At 42.4% G+C, this 20,753-nt stretch overlaps 2 protein-coding genes across 4 annotated transcripts; both read right to left on the bottom strand.

Annotated features, from left to right (window-relative positions):
- Window positions 1-4,296: 4,296 nt before the first annotated feature.
- On the bottom strand, window positions 4,297-13,609 carry LOC139530794 (rho GTPase-activating protein 11A-like). Of its 3 annotated transcripts, none has more exons than XM_071327492.1 (12): window positions 12,837-13,609; window positions 10,029-10,096; window positions 9,797-9,893; window positions 9,426-9,682; window positions 9,163-9,326; window positions 8,911-9,051; window positions 8,673-8,747; window positions 8,096-8,263; window positions 7,856-7,994; window positions 7,549-7,657; window positions 6,609-6,729; window positions 4,297-6,454 (listed from the first exon to the last, which is right to left on the bottom strand). In XM_071327492.1, the coding sequence occupies exons 1-12, from the start codon at window positions 12,966-12,968 to the stop codon at window positions 4,905-4,907; spliced, it is 3,021 nt and encodes a 1,006-aa protein (XP_071183593.1). In that variant the 5' UTR covers window positions 12,969-13,609; the 3' UTR covers window positions 4,297-4,904. The 3 variants fall into 3 exon arrangements, with proteins under 3 accessions (XP_071183593.1, XP_071183594.1, XP_071183595.1); XM_071327493.1 differs by having other exon boundaries at window positions 9,163-9,323; XM_071327494.1 differs by lacking the exon at window positions 8,673-8,747 and having other exon boundaries at window positions 12,837-13,608.
- Window positions 13,610-14,219: 610 nt separating this feature from the next.
- Window positions 14,220-18,309, bottom strand: LOC139530796 (actin, alpha cardiac muscle-like). The gene is made up of 9 exons (XM_071327497.1): window positions 18,183-18,309; window positions 16,520-16,670; window positions 16,201-16,329; window positions 15,957-16,067; window positions 15,757-15,841; window positions 15,205-15,366; window positions 14,869-15,060; window positions 14,573-14,754; window positions 14,220-14,444 (listed from the first exon to the last, which is right to left on the bottom strand). Exons 2-9 carry the CDS (start codon window positions 16,646-16,648, stop codon window positions 14,301-14,303), a joined length of 1,134 nt encoding a protein of 377 aa, XP_071183598.1. The 5' UTR covers window positions 16,649-16,670; window positions 18,183-18,309; the 3' UTR covers window positions 14,220-14,300.
- Window positions 18,310-20,753: the final 2,444 nt, after the last annotated feature.

The raw sequence follows: 20,753 nt of genomic DNA, 5'->3' as shown, positions 1-20,753 counted from the left end.
CTCAGACTGAGGCAAAGGTTCACCTTCCAACAGGACAGCGACGCTCCCCATCCAACCTGACAGAGCTTGAGAGGATCTGCAGAGAAGAATGGGAGAAACTCCCCAAATCCAGGTGTGTCAAGCTTGTAGCGTCGTACCCAAGAAGACTTTAATCACTGCTTCAACTAAGTACTGAGTAAAGGGGCTGAATACTTATGTAAATTTGATATTTAATTTAATTTGCAACATTTAAAAAAAACTGTTTTGGGGTATTGTGTGTAGATTGATGAGGGAAAAAACATATTTAATCTATTTTAGAATAAGGCTGTAATGTAGAAAAAGTCAAGGGGTCTGAATACTTTACGAATGCACTGTATTTATTTTAACCTACAGGGGTCCTAAAAGTCCTAATCAAATAGCTAAATTATCCTTGATATGACCATCTTAAATCAATTCCATATGTTAGTTTAGTAGTAGTCATACCTCCAAACCACGTCGCTTCATGCCTCTCTTGCAGTTCTGGAGAATTTTGTATTGCAAACATGGTTTGAATGGTCCGCTGACTTCAAGCAGCAAGAATCTGATTGGATGTTACATTTCTAGAAACCTCCCCTCACATGCTCGTTGGTGGAACGTGTTATGTTCATCACTGTTTTCTGACCGGGAAGGACATATTTTGCAGAGTTATTCCATATGCTAGTTTGCAACATTGCAGAAAATGGACGAAAACCTGGAGGAGAAACCTAATTGTGTTTATTACACAAAATCGACATCAACATATTTTGACGGGGTTTTAAAATCGGCAACTTCCCAACCTTCCTCAACACTAGCTCGCATTTCATCCAATTGGCGACAGATTTTCATGCAAATATTCTGGAATACCAATGTTTCCACCAAATGGACTCGTTGCGGATAAAAATCAGTGCGTGATGACAGTATACACAAAATGTACTTTTTTTGCTTAAGTTTTCATGTACCGAAACAAAATCTAAAATGCAATGTGTTTCCATTGCATTTTCAACTCTACGGATAGTTTTGTATAGCAAATATCTGTACTCTGGTCCGGGCACCTGGGCTCTAGCCAACTTCTTGCAGATACAGTTAGGAACAACAACTACTACTCTTGAGCCTGCCATCGTGGTGGCCCGCGCACTAGCGGGTAGGCTGTGCGGGCTGGTGATGAGATTATTATGGATAAGAGCAAGAATATTTATATTTGTCAAACGATATATATATGGTTATAAACCACAAAAATAATCATCACACACTGTAGCATCTACAACACGAATCTAGTGAGCACTATTGGAGCTCCGCCCAAGCAAGGCATTTGATTGGTTTCAAGTGTAGCGAGGCGTCACTGATTTACACCGGGTCTCCAACACTATTTCAATTTTTTTCTGCCATGAACTTCCCCAGGCTTACTGTATTAGGGAAGTCTGGTTCTCGATGAGGCTACCTTAGTAGAAACCCAGCCCTTAGAGTCTAGGGCAGGGGCATAGCCGTGGGAAGTAGGGGTGCTGCAGCCCCCCCTGAAAAAGAATATTTTTTTTCTTTCTCCCAAAAGTAGTGCACTGGTCCTTTAATAGTCCTGTATTAGCATACCGATATAGCCGCCTGTAGAGTGGGTAATTCTCAGCCCCCCCACCCTCAAACTATTTCCCATGGCGATGGGCACTGGTATTCAACTCTTACCCTATGAGGTCCAGAGCCTGCTGGTTTTCTGTTCTACCTAATAATTAATTGCACCCACCTTATGTCCCAGGTCTAAATCAGTCCCTGATTAGTGGGAACAATGAACAAATAAGTGGAATTGGCTTCAAGGTCTAGAGTTGAGTTTGAGGGCTCTAGGGGGATAAAATATACATTTCTTTAGTAAAAAGACAGGTGATGCTGATAATACTGCCATCGTCATCTGTGTGTAGCCCAGGTATCTGACACTGTCTGGCCAAAAAGAGTATGGATGCTTTCTCCGGTGAGATGCTGTAGTTTCAGCCACTTGCGAATTGAAGCAAAGTTGGCGAGTGTACAGTGCCCTGTTCGGATGCTGGAATAATTTTGGAAGAACGTGCGAAGGTAACCTAATTTCTGAAGTGATTTGTTTGACAATCAGATGCAAACATCATGACTGGTTGTGTTCATGGCACAATAAACGAGAATACATTTTTACAATAAAAAAATACCTATTTACTATTAAACCCATTTTTAAAATGATCCACACGCAAATGCAACTGTCAAGCCAACACCTTAACCGTTACACTAAAGAGGTTCGAACCTGTCAAACCACTACCTTAACCGTTACACTAAAGAGGTTCGAACCTGTCAAACCACTACCTTAACCGTTACACTAAAGAGGTTCGAACCTGTCAAACCACTACCTTAACCGTTACACTAAAGAGGTTCGAACCTGTCAAACCACTACCTTAACCGTTACACTAAAGAGGTTCGAACCTGTCAAACCACTACCTTAACCGTTACACTAAAGAGGTTCGAACCTGTCAAACCACTACCTTAACCGTTACACTAAAGAGGTTCAAGTGGGTAGGCCTATGCCCTGCCAGGCCCACCCATGGCTGTGCCCCTGACCAGTCACGTGAAATTCATAGATTAGTGCCTAATGAATTTATGAACTGTAACTCAGTAAAATTGTTGAAACTGTTGTGTTTATATTTTTGTTAAGTATGGATTACTAATGCATTCATTCTACCAATGTAAGACATTCTGGTGAGCACTACTTTATTTAGTCTTCTGGGGCAACAAGTTATGACAGAAGAGAAGCTGCATGTATCTAACTATAGCTGATAAACAAATGGCCTCCCAAATGTAAAAAATTATAATATGGCCCACCAAATGTCAGAAATTATAAGCAGAAACTTGTCTAAATTAGGGGTGAAAGTAGCCAGTAGGCTATACAGTCCAGTACAGAGTATCTGTCAAATAAATTATGGAATTATAGTGGATCGAAATGCACAGGTAGCCTACTTTTTGAAGTGATTTGTTTGAACATCGGATGAAAACATCACACAACACCCATGATATGCGAAACTGAGCCTGCGCAAAAAAAAACAGTAAACGGGATAAAATGTTTACATGGCACTGTATCCCCTTTAAGATCAGCATATCCCAGGCATCTTATCTGGGTTTCTCATAACCTGGATACAAGCTTTTTCGGGTTATTGTAAACAGGATATGTATGGTGTTTATATGCATCTCAATAACAGAATATTTCAGTATCCTGAATAATAATGGGATATTGGTGTGCATGTAAATGTGATCAGTGTTAGCTAGCTTGTGTTGTAGTAGTGTGACAATGGCAACAGCAGCTGCAGTGGATATTATCAACTTCAAAGTGGTTGTTGCTAATTTGTTAGCATCACCCTTTTCAAGATAAACTTTCAAACTTAGTATACAAATCATCACCTGGTGAGTGGCAATTTTTTGTTGTTGCGGCTCACTTGCTGTTAGCAATCTTTCTGAAAATAATGATCGTGAAACATTGTTGCATTTAAACTTTAGATCACCGATTAGGGGGAAGAACGTTATAAAAATATATTTGCAATGGAATCTTATTGTTATGATTTCATGGGGAGTAAATGGGCTGCATATTCTTTAACATGATTTGATGCTGTGTGTGACTGCAGTCACCATACCAGCCGTGTCTATGTATTTGACCAAAACGGTCTCTCTTTCAGCGCCATGGAGTGCACAGGTATTAAGGTTGCTGTCGTTTCAGCACCACAAGCCTGTCACCTTTGATGTGACACTGTTGTTGTCGCTATTGGTGATGGTGTGATAGTGGTGTTAGGCTACCACAGGTTGTGTAAACAGTTTTTGTTTGTTTTTCTGGTCGCATTATTTTATGCTGTGTGTCACACGTGTCAATGCCAGTTGTCTCTGTGTGCGCGGCAGCCCGAAGCATGGCCAGGCCTGTTTGATTAATTCATAATGTCATCAAAAAGCATTGCTCTTCCTTGACTAGAACGGTCAGACTACAGAAGATATGTCGGGCGTATTAAGCGATGCTATTATCTTGATTTGATACAACGTAAATGGGAAGATTTTTTTTGTCAGTCTGAAGTCCTAGGTCCTATAGTCAAGTTTTGCCACTGAGTAGTGACAAATTACATACAGTACCCATGCTACATTGCAGTTGCCCAAACAAGTGACTATAGTACACCCCCTTGTGGAACGAAGCTCTAAGGACCAGTAGTGATGTCGAGGTGTTGTTTCCCTAAATTATAATAAAATGTCCTATTGCAGCATTAGTGCAGACAAATGCACACAGTATTATGAATTATTCCCAACAAAAAAAAACAAGTGTTCTGAGTGTTTTGATTTATTTTTCTATTTAACAAAAATTCCCATGGTAATGCACTACTTCTGAAGAGATTGGAAATACTAGGACTGTAACTGCAGAGGTGAATTAAATCAATACCGCTTGAAAGGTTTTATCAATAAATCTGCCCAAAAGGTGCCTTGATCGGTTCACATGTTTAATCCAATGCAAAATATATATTTTTTAAAGAAAATACATGAAATGTTTTTTAGGGGAAATAGTTTGCTTTGTAGACCTTTACCAAATGACAAACTCAATGAAAAGATAAGTAAAAGCAAATATGAAATCTGGAAACTTCCAGCCATACACCCAACCGTTGAACATTTGGCTTTCACACTAGTCGAACAGACTACCAAACAAACTCATTCCATTACACTGATATGCATTTGCAAAACACTTTTACCAACAATAGAGTAAAAAAAGGTGCCATACATCAGATCAGTCACCCCAAACACAACTCACGGAGAACAGCATCTAGAAATTAAAATAAATTAAACCCTGAAAACATAGAGGGGAATGTTTTGGAGTCATACAGTGACGGTCTATGTCCAGATAGGGAGACCTGCATAGTAAAAGGAGCAGTTCTACCAGACTAGAGGTCTATGGGCTTGGTGGCTGACAGCAGTCTGCCATCGTTGAGGGGGTTCCTGGGGGAGCCTCTGTAGCAACACACATCCTTCTCAGCCACCTGCTGCACCACAGACTTCTGACCTTCACCTCCTGGGCTGTTCTTAATGGGTGTGTCACCTTTGGCCTTAGGTTGTACCTTGTTGGTCACGTCTCCTAGAGCGCAATTCCTGGGCTTGCGGATGATGCTGGCTGTTTTCTTGGGTGGGACAGGAGGAGGGCGGGTTTTTGTGGAGCAGCCCTTGTCATTTGTGAGTCCTCCCTTGTTGTCTGCCTGGCACTGGTAAGGCAGGAGCAGAGCCCCAGCAGACAGGCCACTCTCCAGGCTGACAGCCTTCCCCACAGGGGTGGGGGTGTCCTGGGCTCGGCTGGAGGTGTTCCCAACCACTGCAGGCCTCCTGTCCACCAGCAGAGAGTTGATCCTGCGGACAGACTGGCGCACGGGGGTACGCTGGAACTTGAGAGGGGACCTGACTGCTCTGGCCTGTGATTTAGGTGAATATAGGACGAGCTTGTTGAAGCGCTGGATGTGGTCTGCCACCCTCACCCTGCGGGTCTCCAGGGTGCCTGGGGAAGGCAGCTCCACCTGCTGATGCTCCTGCCTCCGGGGATGGGTACTGGGCTCTGGGGATGCCACAGCCACATCATCATCTACCATTACAGATACTGTACCCATGGGGGGTAGAGGGGTGTTAAGCTCCTGAAAGTACTCCAGCCCCGAGGCTCTGTATGGAGTGGTCTGGACCCCAGCGGCCATGCTACGTGTGAAGTGAGCAGGGCTCTGGATGTCCAGGGCATCGATCAGCCTACTGCAGTTCACCTGGTCAGCCACAGTCTTTGCCTCTCCCTCCACAGATCTGTCACCGCTGTCACCAGCACACAGCGACCGGTCACAGGCCTTCTCTGACAGACTGCCACTCCCTCCCACTTTAAACAGGGTGCTGTCTATAGACAAGGGAGACAGAGGAACAAACTTGATCTGACCAAATGTGATGTTCTGGTCATCAGCCAGACACCTGTGAGGTGTTGGCATGCTAGAACTCTCTTTGTTTGGTGATGCACCTTTGAGTGTTGAAGATTCAGATTCAGAAGTTGCATCTGTTTCAGTGTTCTCAGGCTGTGATGCCTTGTCCTCTCCTGAGGGGGCACTGTGGTTTCTCGGGACTGCCTGCAGGTCACTGCCTGACTCAGTGAAGGCTTTTTTGATCTTGAGTAAGGTGGGCCCGGTCTGGGACTGGCTGAACGAGCCCTCACTCTCCAGGCTCTCAGCGCTGGAGCCACAGCACAGCTTCTTGGGGAAGCTGGCCACCATGGGGGGCTTGGCCAACACGATGGCAGGCTCAGAGTAGTAGTTGTTGTTCAGGCACATGTTCATGGGTGTGTCGGTGAAGGAGCCCCCGCCCAAGACAAGACCCCCGTCAGGGGTCTCCCCGCTCCAGGGCGTCCGGAGGGCACTGCCGTCATCACACTGGGAGGTCAGCAGGTTGTCCTCTGACTTACTGTAGAACTTGGAGCCTGTGGAGTACAGTGGGCAGTAGCAGACAGCGCTTCCCTCAAGGGACAACGTATAACACAAACACTGATCCATTTCATGCATTACTTTAACTCTTAGCACATTAATTATGAAAGTACATTTAGAATAATGTTAGTTTTTAAAATATGGACTCACCATTCGACGAGCTCTTGTTTCGCAATACAGTCGGGCTAAATTCGGCATCTTTGGTGAAACGAAAACTGGTGGTGCACTCTTGAGTGGCAAGTCGCCAACCAATGGACTCTGAACCCTCTTTCTGAATCGCCAGCATGGAATGAGAAATGACATTGTTGGGATGGAAGCATCTAGATGTAGCCGTGCACTAGAACGTTGTTAATATGTATGACTGATGGATTGGAATTTAAGGGTCTTTGGAGTATGGTAAAAAGTTACTCTGAAGAAATGCTTTGGTCAATGTTTTATTAAATTGCAAATATACATCATTATGACGCACTATAAAATTACTGTCGTACCTAAACCAGGTTACAGTTCCATTTATGTAAATATAATATTTGGTTAATATATTAAATGTTTTAAAAGTCTTAAAATGTTAAGATTTCAAAAATCAAAAATAATATTTAATATCCTAGAATTGAGAGTATAAACATCTTGGTTCACTAGTTAATCAGTATAAACATTCCATCAAATGTTACAGAACAGTCATGCAGAAATAACGGTATTCTCGTCATGAAAATAATAATGTTTGACTTATAGGAAAAATTCATAATAATCTCTTAAAATTGGCTCCGTTCAATTTATTAACCCACCATGCATTATTGAAAGTAAACATGAATACGCTAAAACTGCCATAAATCGACAGACAACATGTAAGTAGTTAATCCAAAGATTAAAGCTAAAAATACAACCTAAAAATATTAGAAATAAGTGCTTCCGTGCTAAATTGTACCTTACAATTGCACCCTGATGCATAACTGTTCATTATTTATATTTGATTAGTACAATTAAAGTCAATAGGCTAACAGGGGTCAACAAGGCTGGGATTGAGAGCAGTCTTTCCCTTCAATTTGAGTACCAGATAATCAGTGTGAGGTCATACATGGGTATCTAAACTTACAGGGTCTCTGCTGCTCTTGCCCAGGCTGAAGCGCAGGCGCAGGGACTTACAAACGTTTTCTTTCTTGGTGACCTTGGGAGAGAAGCAACCAGCTTTCCCTGACTCCACTCTGAAAAACAGACAAAACATGTGAGCATACCGTTTCAACCATTGTCAAGTTAGACATATTATACATAATTACATACAAATATTCAAGAAGGTTAGTGCGTTTCAGATCGTTATCAGTTTGAATACAGGAACAGGATGCATCGTCATTACCACATAGGATTGGGAAATAGCCTTTGATAAACCACATGCATGTATGTACCTGTTGACAACATGCCGGTGACTCAGTCGTTTGCTCTTTCTCCTTGCAGAGCTGGCACACTGCCTGCTGGACCTCCCAATTGAGGACAATGCATTCTGGGATGAGTTCAGGGATTCCGAAGCACTGGGGTCCATGTATCCTGAACAACAGGAACGAAAGGGAACACTCAGCACACTCCTTTTAGTATTTTTATTTTAAAAAATGTACGTCACCCATTTTGATTATATAGGGCCGTGTTACCTGGTACAGGAGTAGAGCTTCCACCAAACAGAGCATTAGGTAGTAACTCTAAAACAAGGTTCTTTTTGATGGATCTCCGTTTCTTGCTGGAGCCATAACTTTGACCAGATTCCAAAGGAAGTTTTCTCTTGGAGTTGGGAGTAATTATCACAGGAGTTGAAGAAAAAACTGGGGAAAATCATGAGTGAATTTAGGTTTATGTTTCCCAATGAAAATGATTCAGAACAGAGTCAACTGAAATAATTTGTGATGATTCTGGATTTGCATTGATGGAGAATATTAAAGCCAATGGACAAGCACACAGGCAAAGAGTAGGCAAGACAATTTGGGCAAGCATCAAATCATTTAACGTAATAGGAAAAAAATGCTAACAAGACAGTGTTGCTACTCATTCACTACATATGAGCTAATGAAAACAATCTCCGATCAAATTGAAATTAAGAGTTTCTTCATTTCTGTGAAAGTCAAGCAGCTGATTCCTTGTTGTAAACTGGATGAGATGAATATGTGTTAGAGCTACGGGGGTATGCTCTCATTTGACGGCAGGAGGCGTGACCTAACCTGAATAAATACCTACCATATCCGTCCGACTGGGGAGTATTTGTGGGTGTTCTATTTGTTTTTAACTTATTCCGAGCTCCATTGACCATATCTGAAATGCGAGATAAAACATTCCAGATTTGGAAATTCAATAGAGCTTTACTGAGAAAGCGATAAGCCTACAGCACTGGATAATTTCAATGACCAAATGTTATACAGAATAAATTTATTCTACATCAGGCAATGTCCTGCCCAGTTTTTCCAGTGTATCTGACCTCCTAAACTGCGCCTGTGTCTCCTCTTGGTCCCAGAGTTTGTGTCTAACTCCTCTAATCCATCTAGAGTAGGGGAGAGAACAGCAGCCTCGCAGCCCAGCATGGCTGGAATCTTCTCCATGATGAACTGAGGTACCACACCTACCACAGAGACACATTTAGAAACTGTGAGCTATATACATTTACTTTTAACTATCACATTTAATCCCCAGTTGATTAATGACACTACAATAACAAAGCTTGAACTGTTACCGAAATCCAGAGCATGTTCTATAAGACAATGGACCACGGCTGCCTGTTGCTTGAGGCGTTTCTCTGTGCTGGCGTTCATCTTGTCTGCCCCGTCTCCAGCGTGCAGGAGGTTGGGAGCCAGGATCACAGACAGGTTACTGCTGTCCATCTTATTCACACCACTTCTGAGACAAAGCAAAACCAGGGTGGGAAAGAATGATTGCCCCAGTCCAAAATGGTACAGATATACTATTTAATTACGAGACAAACTTGTGAAATTGTACCTCTGAGAGACTTTGTGGAGGAAGGCGAAGAAGTAATGTAGGATGCTCATGTTTCTGTCAGGCAGTACACAGGACAGCAGCAGGGTGGCAGAGGTCCTCTCCTCCTCTGTGGGCAGCTGCTGGGCCTTGAGGAAGGCATCATGCAGCTCTGTGGGCAGAACAGGATCTGGTAGCTCCCTGAAGAACTGCTTGACCAGGCCAGCAACATCACACGGCAGGGCAGTGGACAGGCACTCCTCACCCTTATCCAACTTCGCCTACCCAGACAAAAACAAACAATGATGCCCTGTGTTTAACTATCCCAGCAGCCAGGGCCTCCCTATTCATATCAAGGTCAACTGCAGCAGGGTCAACCTCCAGCCATCACTCACCCTGAGTGCTTTCAGGCGGACAATGGAACCAGACTTTCTGAACAAACCCTCTGTATCCACATGCTCCAGCAGACTTGTGCACGCATCCATGAGAAAGCTGGGAAAGCAAGGGGGTGGGAGAAACAGACCATGAAAAGGACAAATAATTGGACTAATACACACAAATAAACACAAACAAAATATTGAGTTAAAAAGAAGTAGAAGTTCTAGCTAAGACAGGTGTTTATCTTACCATGGTACACTGCCATTCTCCACATTGTACTGCGGAAGGCTCTCCAGCGGTACACCAAACACTTTCACCTGGAAAAACAAATGTCATTATTTCCACTTCATGTTTGATTTCAATAAGGAAGGCTTTGCACGGGCACTGGTTTAATCCTCCTATATAGGCCTAACTCACTAATAAACTTCAATTTGGTACCCCATCAATCAAACCACACCACAGAAATATCTGTGAAAGGGCACTCAAGTCTTTACATGTGAATCGTCCCTACTCAGCAGAAGGCAATGACAACTGGTTTAGAACATTTACGCATTCCATTGCCCAAGGCGGTAGTTTATAACTCATCACCTGATCAAATACAGACTAGCTGTATGTTGTGCCTGCCAAGTGCCAAACAGTTCTCTTAAGTATTTTAGAGGGAGAGACTAGAAAACAAGTGCTTCAATGTGCTTTTGAAAAACAACAGCCTATATCCTACCACAGCCCTGTGCCATTTATTTAATAGATTTCCTGCCAGTACATTTGAGAGAATGTATGAGTTAAATGGACAAAACCAATTGCCTTAAATCAAATTAGTCTACCTGCCAAAGGCAAGCATTCCTTGAGCCACTCTCTCATCACCAAGCTCAATAAAACAGTCTGTGCTATTATGTATGCCTCTTTAGGAATTTGTCATAACAGGGGGCAGACTGACCCAAATGTGTCTTCTATTGTCATTTTTTGGACTCACATTTAAGACAAGGAACAATTGACTTAGCTAGCTAAAAACATAAATCTTAGATAGCTATGGCTAGTCCACCCCTTAACAGCATTACTTGTTGGGGAGTGAACCTCCATCTCAGTTCTGGCTGACAGACTAGCCCTTGATCACGACATGTAGTTCCATTACATTACACATAAGTCATTATGTGTCATTGGACAAAGACATATTCTTTACGGGGTCCTATTTTTAAGATCCCTGACACTCGGGTTGAACATAAACATGCATCGCTTGCGGTAAGGATTTGGAAGCACAAAGGACCTTATTGTTCATATCAGAGAGAAATAATTGCCGAAAAGGGTTTATTTTGATAGACACCTTTATAGGGTTGGTATTCGCACGCAGCCATGATATGAAAGTAAAGTGCTTTATGTTTCTAGAAACCTATTACACTGAGAATCAAATCCAATCTACGTTTGTCACGTGCGCCGAATACAACATTTATTCGATTCACGTTTAGATTGAGTATTTGGCTGCCAGAGTCAGTCTACCTCTGAACATTACACCCAGTAAGAGTACATCTTGGGTTGGCAGACAGACTAACATTAATCAACAATGAAAGTGAATTACAATGATAGGCTTAACAAATGGGGCTGGGTGAAAGTTAGCTCTTGACAATTCCAGGCAGAATTCTGCCTTCTTCCTACAGTTCTCAGCCATCATTATATGCTGACCAGACCGGACACTTCGCGTGCTCGAGCATCGCAAAATAAATTTAGAAATCCATGTTATTCAATTATTGCACTACTCGCGCACGCCAACTAGCGTCTGCGTTGCCAAGGGCTAAAATAGAAGTCCTTTCTATTTCTGACACAGATCTCGCTGAAAGTCCTGCCTCTCCCATTTCCTCATTGGTTTATAGAAGCAGGTACCCACGTGCCATCTCCTCATTGGTTATACCCACGTGGGTGATTGAAAGACGAAATGTTTTGCCGGTTGTAGTGGTAAAAGTGTAGATGCCAATCACCATATAAGTTCAAAGATGAAAAAGCCTGGAAGGAGGAGAGATGACTAGAAATTATTCGGTTGGTCGTTTTATGTGTGGATTAATTGTCGGAATAAAAGACCCTGTGCATTTCAGGTAAAATAACAACTCAATGTTTATATCCCAGGACAAATTAGCTAGCAACAGCAAGCTAGCTAAATAGGACAAATTAGCTAGCAAGTGCAAGCTAACTAATGCATACATACAGGCATACATGTTTAATCCTTTTCGACCTGTCCCCAAATTTAATGTAATTGGTTCAGAGTTTGTTTTGATATTTTAACCTGCATGTCGTGATCGCCTTTGGTGTAGGGGGACAAAATAAATGTATGCACGATAGCGCACGCGCGCAGCCGGTTTGGGTTCCGTAGCCTCGCCCACGACTGCCTCACATGAACAACAATCCGAACGATGCGTTTTAACTTTTACAGTCAATAATAAATCACTAGCAATATGGCTTTCGAAACATATGGCCGTTATCTTTGATCAGCATGGAATAATCTTTCAAATTAAAAAGTTACACTTACTGTACTGTAGCAGTTTTGCACAGATACATACAGTTATGGGTGCCTCCATCCAACAAAACTACACTTCTGTTTCACTCCCCGAGTTACTGTAACGTTACGCTTACACAGGTGTTCAGAGGATGCTAGATAGCTCATTAGCACAGGTGGTTGCATCTTGTTTTCCATAAACTTGCAATGTGACATGGATGTGTGGGAACACTAACAAGGTGTGTATCAATGTAACCTTGTTAATATATATATTTCTCGCTGATAGGTCATTTTTCTTCCAAAACTGTACCGCAAGTGATGCATGTTAATGTTCAACCTGAGCGTCGGGGATCGTAGCAAAAAAACTAACTACAGAAGACGCCTTAATACAATGACTTGTGTCATGTAATGGAACTGTGAGTCATGAGGGCTACTTTGGTGAAAATGCACCGAATGATGCAAATTAGTCAGGCAGGATGGTTCACAAACAAGGAACTTATCCAGCTGACTAATTCAGTCTAACATTGTGCACGTTTCTAGTGTGTATCTAGCTTGCAAACTAAACAAAACAGACTTACCGAATAGTTAACTGTCAACTTGCAGCTGGTGTGAGCTTTGTTTTTGTTCCAATTCTTCGTCTTTATCCCATAAACAGCACGAAGGTGTTGCACAACAGCCAGACGCATCACATTTCTTTCAATGCTCTTCATCTTTCACTTTAACAATGACTTCCACTGTGCCTTCTTAAAATGTCCAACGCAGCTACCAATTTACCTAGCCAACTAGCAGATTATCTATGCGTATCCTTCTCTAACGTTAGCATAACAGCTAGCTAAAAGTGGCCAGCTAACTATCCCACGTCCGCACTTCCCTTCCTTTCAATCAGCAACAACTCTTTGCGTACGCGCTTCTTCTCATTCAAAACAATCCATCTAACGTTAATTTGACAAACCAAATCCTTTGACACAACCTGCAACTAGCTAGGTCGACCATCAAATAAAAACAACCGCTGTGCCAACTATCCAGTCCCAGCAGAATCGACCCTGTTAGGCGCTATCATTATTGTGTAGCATGCCCACGTTCGCTACTGTTAACAGTTAGCTAGCCTGCTGTAGCGAACGTTAGAAAGTTAGCTCAATAACGATTCTCATAGCTAGCTAGCTGTACTAGCTAATTTATAGTACAGTATGCCTAAATCTATATTATAGTATTTACTTGAATACATGTGTCGAAAACGATATGACTATTGTCTTGTTTTTATCTAATCTTAATTGCCCTAGCTAGCTACATTGCTTGCAGACTACGCTTCCCTAAAATATTTTTTCATATCTTTCAAACGGCAGCGCTTCTACATATTGCGCTCTGATTGGCTAGAATGGGTTCAAATATCAAGACCCACACAAAGGAAATGCAGATGCCTTTATAAGTGCCTGTTGAGCAACTACTGTACCTGTACCAGTCTGACTGTGCATTGAATATCCCTAAATTGTTAAATATGTAGATTGTCCAAATTATGCAATAATAAAAAAACAAACAGCCAACAGCTTGATTGCTAGACTCAAGATAGGCTACTGTAAAGTTTAGAAACTGGGCCAGAAATATGTGGAGACATATCTAATGGCAAGTAAAATATGAATACCAACAATACTGTAAAAATGTTATGCTATATTCACGTTTTTAAATTAAATACTTCTATGTGCTTTTACATTTGAATAAAATATAGATCTACAAGTTGGTGTATGGCATCTTAATAGGCCTATATCATAATTACATTTTAGTCATTTAGCAGATACTCTTGATCAATTTATGAAGGTTAAGTGCCTTGCTCAAGGGAATATTGACAGATTTTTCACCTAGTTGGCTCGGGGATTCGATCCAGCAACCTTTCAATTACTGGCCCAACACTCTCCCGCTAGGCTACCTGCCACCCTACAATGCAGAAAAGAGTCAAAACAAATGTGTTACAAGGATCTAATTTTATTACAACATGTATATACAGTAAATGACACATTACAAATGTATGGGTGAAGGGGGTTGACTGTTTAGAAGCACTTCCTGTGAACAATGGAGGGGCCTGCCTCATCGTACTCCTGCTTGCTGATCCACATGGCCTGGAAGGTGGATAGGGAAGCCAGGATGGAGCCACCGATCCAGACAGAGTACTTGCGCTCAGGGGGAGCAATGATCTAGAAGATGAACATAGTACAGAGAATTGCTTAGTTTCACGTAGACTCACTGCATATGCATACCTGAACATTTCAATTAACTTGATGGTTGACATCCAGAAGGTTAATATGGTGGTATTGTCCCCCACCTTGATCTTCATGGTGCTGGGGGCCAGCGCTGTGATCTCCTTCTGCATACGGTCAGCAATACCAGGGTACATGGTGGTACCACCAGACAGCACATTGTTGGCATACAGGTCCTTACGGATGTCAATGTCGCACTTCATGATGCTGTTGTAGGCGGTCTCATGGATACCAGCGGACTCCATACCTGATAGAAGATATTACAGACGTCCATTAATTGACACAGAACACACCATTTTGTTGTTGTTGTAATAGCATTTTGTAATACAACCATAACGTATAATGCATAAGCATGCCTCACCAATGAAGGAAGGCTGGAAGAGGGTCTCTGGGCAACGGAAACGCTCATTACCAATGGTAATGACCTGACCGTCGGGAAGCTCGTAGCTCTTCTCCAGGGAGGAGGAGGATGCAGCAGTGGCCATCTCATTCTCGAAGTCCAGGGCGACATAGCACAGCTTCTCCTTGATGTCACGCACAATCTCACGCTCAGCTAAGGGGGGCAAGTTTACAGGATGACATGAAGAACTTTCACACAACTGCACAGCAAGAGATTGCTGTAATCACACAGAAATTACAATAATCTAAAAAATGAGGCATAACCTCGTTGACAGTTAGCTCTCCTACACATCCTTACCGGTGGTCACGAAAGAGTAGCCACGCTCTGTCAGGATCTTCATCAGGTAGTCAGTCAGATCGCGACCAGCCAGATCCAGACGCATGATGGCATGGGGAAGAGCGTAACCCTCATAGATGGGGACGTTGTGGGTCACACCATCACCAGAGTCCAGCACAATGCCTATAGGGAGCAGACAAGGCACATTAGTGAGTCAGACAGACATGACTGACAGAGGAATGGCCGGCTGTCATATGGGAATCATTCCAAGCATTTGTCACATCATAAACTAACAATGCCGCTGACATCAATGGCAGGTGTGCCACATACCCTTCTAAACAGGGTTTAACACGTCCTCGACAACCAGGGCACAATACATCTAGCTGTCTCTGACAACTAAACAGCACACTTATTCAACATATTGTAACACGTGCATCAACTTGATTTGAGTTGTCTCCTGTTGTCATATTGACCACTAATGTGTGACAGCAAACTACATATTGTATCAGTAATATAGCAACTACCCATGGTTGATATTGATACATATAAGAGGCAGTGTCATGGAATACTGACCTGTGGTACGACCGGAGGCGTACAAGGACAGGACAGCCTGGATTGCCACATACATAGCGGGAACGTTGAAGGTCTCAAACATGATCTATAACACAAGAATAAGGGATATATTTCCGAAGTTTGCATGACGGCTAACCATAGCATTGCTTCTAACAGATAATCTGGATTTGAAGTGGGGGGAATAAAGGAGTTACAAGTACCTGGGTCATCTTCTCTCGGTTGGCCTTGGGGTTCAGGGGAGCCTCTGTCAACAGGGTGGGGTGCTCCTCAGGGGCAACACGCAGCTCATTGTAGAAGGTGTGGTGCCAGATCTGCAAGAATACGAGAGAGTTGAAGTTCTCTGTTTATTATGTTGTTATGCTGCATGTATTTACTTCTAGTCTTGTGCCAAAATCCATACCAAGACTCTGATGTCAGTGCAAGATGTTGTAATCTAGGACCCACCTTCTCCATATCGTCCCAGTTAGTGATGATGCCATGCTCGATGGGGTACTTCAGAGTCAGGATACCCCTCTTGCTCTGAGCCTCATCACCTACGTAGCTGTCCTTCTGACCCATACCCACCATCACACCCTGGAGAAGAGAAAAGAGAGCTTAGGAATTACACTATAACCATCAGAGCCTACATGACAGATGACACAGCAACATACTGCACTCTTTTTGACACAGTTTGACACCCCTCCCCTAAAAATCTTTGTCTGTACAATGACACAATCTATACCAGCCCCAGTTACGTCGTGGTAGTTTTTCCTAAGTACAATACCTGGTGGCGGGGCCTTCCCACAATGGAAGGGAAGACAGCACGGGGAGCGTCATCTCCGGCAAATCCAGCCTTGACCAAGCCAGAGCCATTGTCACACACAAGGGCGGTAGTCTCGTCGTCGTCACACATGGTTAGGCTTTACTGGTATGGTCTGTGGGTGACAGAGAGATATAGGGTTGAGAATGAGTGGTGGAAACAGCTGTAACCCCCCCCCCCCCCCCCAACCATTGATTGCATTTCAAGCAGGCCTTTCCTAATTGTTTTTTGTTCACAGACAATTTATTACTGTACTGACATGGAAAATGTCTCCATGCAAATCCAGGTTTTTCAATATCCTGCATTTTTGTGTCTTTTGGAAGATAATATACTGCTCTCTCTTTCATACAATGGTTAATATAGTTGTATTTATTTTACTACTGCAGTGAAATTTTTACAACTTGTCTTATAACTATTTTGGTGGCAGGTAGCGTAGTGGTTAAGAGCATTGGGCTGGTTCGAATCCCCGAGCCGACTAGGTGAAAAATCTTAAAATTTGCCCTTGAGCAAGGCACTTAACCCTAATTGCTCCTGTAAGTCGCTTTGGAAGAAGAACATCTGATAAATGACAAATGTATTTTGAAAATGTTATCAATTCCTTGTATTTAATCTATCTATAGAATCCTAACCAATGTATGCTTTTAAAAATATATATATCCAAGCTTGTTGTGAAGTTACTGATACTCATGGGCGCAACTTTGGTTTTAGAAGTGGGGAGGACATAATTATAATAAATCTTTTTAGTCTGATGAACACTGCAAACAGCCTACCCGACCATTTGGAGGCGTCCGCATGGTCCTAAAGCACCGTTATGCGTTTTGTTTTGTATTACGTTCCAATGATACAACTGGGGGGAGGCAAAAATGCAATTTCAGAATGTGTCCCCAGTGAAAGTTGTGCCCCTACCGATACTGTATCTCAGCTGTCATGATGGTTCTTATGACATTTTAGGGCAATAGAGGTAGCTCCAAAAAGGGCCATATCATTGGCAACAGCAGGCAAGACCAGCTATCTATTTTAAGCTACACACCCTGGCTGCTACAAACACAGCTTACACATTGTGCCACATTGACCTCCATGGACACCTATCTGGAGCTATTTCAGGCATGGGAGAGTTGGAGCCAACCCAGAGAGCAGCTGTTGGCACATTGTAACACCTCTGTTTACAGCATGGCTCCTTACCCCATCTCCCTATAATGGCTTCATTTATTAGACACTTTAAGATGTACCTGACCAGACCAGCATTGATCAGTGTACCGGTAACTGTTTACCAAGTTATTACACAATAATTACCTGCACCCTCCTCACAATCAGCTCATGATAAGTAATGTATCATTCACAAATCTCTGAATAGCTGAATGTTGCTTATTATTTTGGAGCGATACCCTCAATTCATTCCAATAAGCAGTGACTTCAGTTTAAAGTGTACTTCTAGTTCATTCCTCAATAAAGCTACAAAGAATTCATCCTGGTAAAAAACTACATCCAATGCCAGAGACCAGCTGTGTCTGGTCAGTGCCAGGTCAAGATGTACTCAAATAACCAAAAGGTGGACTCCCAGTCCCGACAAAGTCGGATGTTTTCCATAGAAAAAAGTAGTAATAATATGCAAGTAATATGCACTCACCAAGTTGTATTGCAAGACTGATGCTTCCACTGGGACAAAGGGCGAGAGTGAGAGGACCCCTTAAATAAGAGCAGGTCTGGGGATCAGGGGCGGAGCCTGGAGTTCACATAAGTCCAAATAAGAGCAGCTAGAAAAAAGAAAACAACATTGGAAGTAAATGTATGTGAGCAGGTGGGATGAGACTCCTCAAAATGATGAGATACTTCCTGAAAAATGCCAGACTGATCTGCTTTAGAAATAAAATGAGAGAAGTGAAAATGGAATGTTCTAGAAAAAAGGGAATGTTAAAAAAAAACATGTCTGGGTGTTATAATGGTATTCTTAATGTCAGGCCATGATGTTAGGTCAGTTTTAAATTGTCTTCTTCATTAAAATACTTCATATACACTGAGTGGACAAAACATTAAGGGCACCTTCCTAATATTGAGTTGCATCCCCTTTTGCCCTCAGAACAGACTCAATTCGTCAGGGCATGGACTCTACAAGGTGTTGAAAGCGTTCCACAGGGATGCTGGCCCATGTTGATTCCGATGCTTCCCACAGTTGTGTCAAGTTGACTGGATGTCCTTTGGGTGGTGGACCATTCTTGATACACACAGGAAACTGTTGAGTGTGAAAAACCCAGCAGCGTTGCAGTTCTGGACACATTCAAACTGGTGCGCCTGGCACCTACTACCATACCCCATTCAAAGGCAATCTTTTGTTTTTCCAATTCATCCTCTGAATGGCACACATACAAATCAAATGTATTTATAAAGCCCTTCTTACATCAGCTAATGTCACAAAGTGCTGTACAGAAACCCAGCCTAAAACCCCAAACAGCAAGCAATGCAGGTGTAGAAGCACGGTGGCTAGGAAAAACTCCCTAGAAAGGCCAGAACCTAGGAAGAAACCTAGAGAGGAACCAGGCTATGAGGGGTGGCCAGTCCTCTTCTGGCTGTGCCGGGTGGAGATTATAACAACATGGCCAAGATGTTCAAATGTTCATAAATGACCAGCATGGTCAAATAATAATACACAGTCCATGTCTCAAGGTTAAAACTCCTTCTTTAACCTGTCTCCTCCCCTTCATCTACACTGATTGAAGTGGATTTAAGAAGTGACATCATTAAGGGGTCATAGCTTTCACCTGGATTCACCTGGTCAGGTTTTCTTCATGTTTTGTACACTGTAGGTTTTCTTTTATTTTACATGTTTTTTTTACACAACAATAAAGATCATTTTGAAATTACATTTGGATTTTCAAAGAATTCTGAAAACTTTTGATAAGACATTATTAAAATAATGGTTCTGATCAATCATTATTTTTGAGATCACACAAAAAGCTGCATTGGTCATTGTAAATGTAGATTTATGGTGTTGTTTTAAGGACAGAGTTTGTGAGAACTGAAAAGCAATTCTGACATTTACTGAAATTGAACTTAATACAATTCTCTAAAAATATTGAGCAGATGTGTCACAGCATTTTTATTGACACACATTTGATGTGGGTGGAGTAGTCAATGGGTGTCTGAGGGAGGAGACACATTATATAAAATCCACTGACTGGTATGAGACACTTATACCATGGCAATATGAGGGCCTTCCTTGTATGCATGGTGGCAAAAACAGATTTTTGGGCCTTCTTAAGGAGATGAATGAGAGGCTTTGGTCCACCAGTCAGTAGAACACTGTATATGTCAGTGGACCAGGCTGCTGCTGGTATGTGAGCTGAGCCCCTAAACTTGGTGAACAGCTGAGGGTAATGACAGTCCTGTCCTTCCTCCGAGCTGGCTGTCTGACTGGCCGCCGTCTGCTATGCTGAGCCCTGATTGGCTCAGCTCTCTCCTTTTAGGGTCATGGTGTGTAACAGGTGTCAATCCAGTGGGGTCCCGTCATGTTGAGTTAGCAAACTGAGATCCTTATTTGTCCCACCCCCTTCAACACCCTTTAGGCGGGTCAGACAGGGGGACACTGTGGCGGATGGTTATCTTTGGAGTCTGTTAGATTATATCCATGGCTGGATTATATGAGAGCATTTTTCCTCCTCTAGGCTGTCCCACTGGATGTTGGGCCTGCCTATTTATAGGTGTTACTTTGTCGCTATTTCTCCACAGATAGATAGGTGCTGGATGCTATGGGTTAGGATTCCATTGCAGTCCAATTATGTTCTTTTGCCATCCAATGACCAAACCAGCATTGATCACTGATGTTATTGGAGAGATCATTTTTAGAATCTCACACAACTCAATGTCACACAGCTTGTTCTGAGCACAGGCATCTCTTTGAACTCTCTCATCACACCCAGAGCCTTTTACACCAATAGCCTATACCATTGAATATCTATTCCAAAATAATTTATTCAGAATATTTGTTTTTTTATGTACTATTATCCTAATTTGTCATGTAGTAAAAGTCTTGGTCTGTTTTCCCTACTTATCCACTCTGCTTCCTCATCACCATCATCCAGTATTTATTTTATTTTAAATGTAACCTTTATTTAACTAGGCAAGTCAGTTAAGAACACATTCTTATTTACAATGACGGCCTACCCCAGCCAAACCCTCCCCTAACGATACTGGGCCAATTGTG

This window comes from Salvelinus alpinus, chromosome 9, assembly GCF_045679555.1.
Source record: "Salvelinus alpinus chromosome 9, SLU_Salpinus.1, whole genome shotgun sequence".
Taxonomy (NCBI): Eukaryota; Metazoa; Chordata; class Actinopteri; order Salmoniformes; family Salmonidae; genus Salvelinus; species Salvelinus alpinus.
The sequence above is the reverse complement of the archived record's forward strand: the minus strand, read 5'-3'. Positions and strand labels throughout refer to the sequence as shown.

Excerpts from the sequence above, each read along its gene's own strand:
- LOC139530794 (XM_071327492.1), bottom strand. The coding sequence starts at position 12,968 with ATGAAGAGCATTGAAAGAAATGTGATGCGTCTGGCTGTTGTGCAACAC. Across the intron at positions 9,894-10,028 it reads GAGAATGGCAGTGTACCATG|CTTTCTCATGGATGCGTGCA; the intron begins GTAAGATAAACA and ends TTGCTTTCCCAG. Across the intron at positions 9,052-9,162 it reads AGAACATGCTCTGGATTTCG|GTGTGGTACCTCAGTTCATC; the intron begins GTAACAGTTCAA and ends TCTCTGTGGTAG.
- LOC139530796 (XM_071327497.1), bottom strand. The coding sequence starts at position 16,648 with ATGTGTGACGACGACGAGACTACCGCCCTTGTGTGTGACAATGGCTCT. Across the intron at positions 14,755-14,868 it reads CTTCCAGCCTTCCTTCATTG|GTATGGAGTCCGCTGGTATC; the intron begins GTGAGGCATGCT and ends ATCTTCTATCAG. Across the intron at positions 14,445-14,572 it reads CCAGCACCATGAAGATCAAG|ATCATTGCTCCCCCTGAGCG; the intron begins GTGGGGGACAAT and ends TTCATCTTCTAG.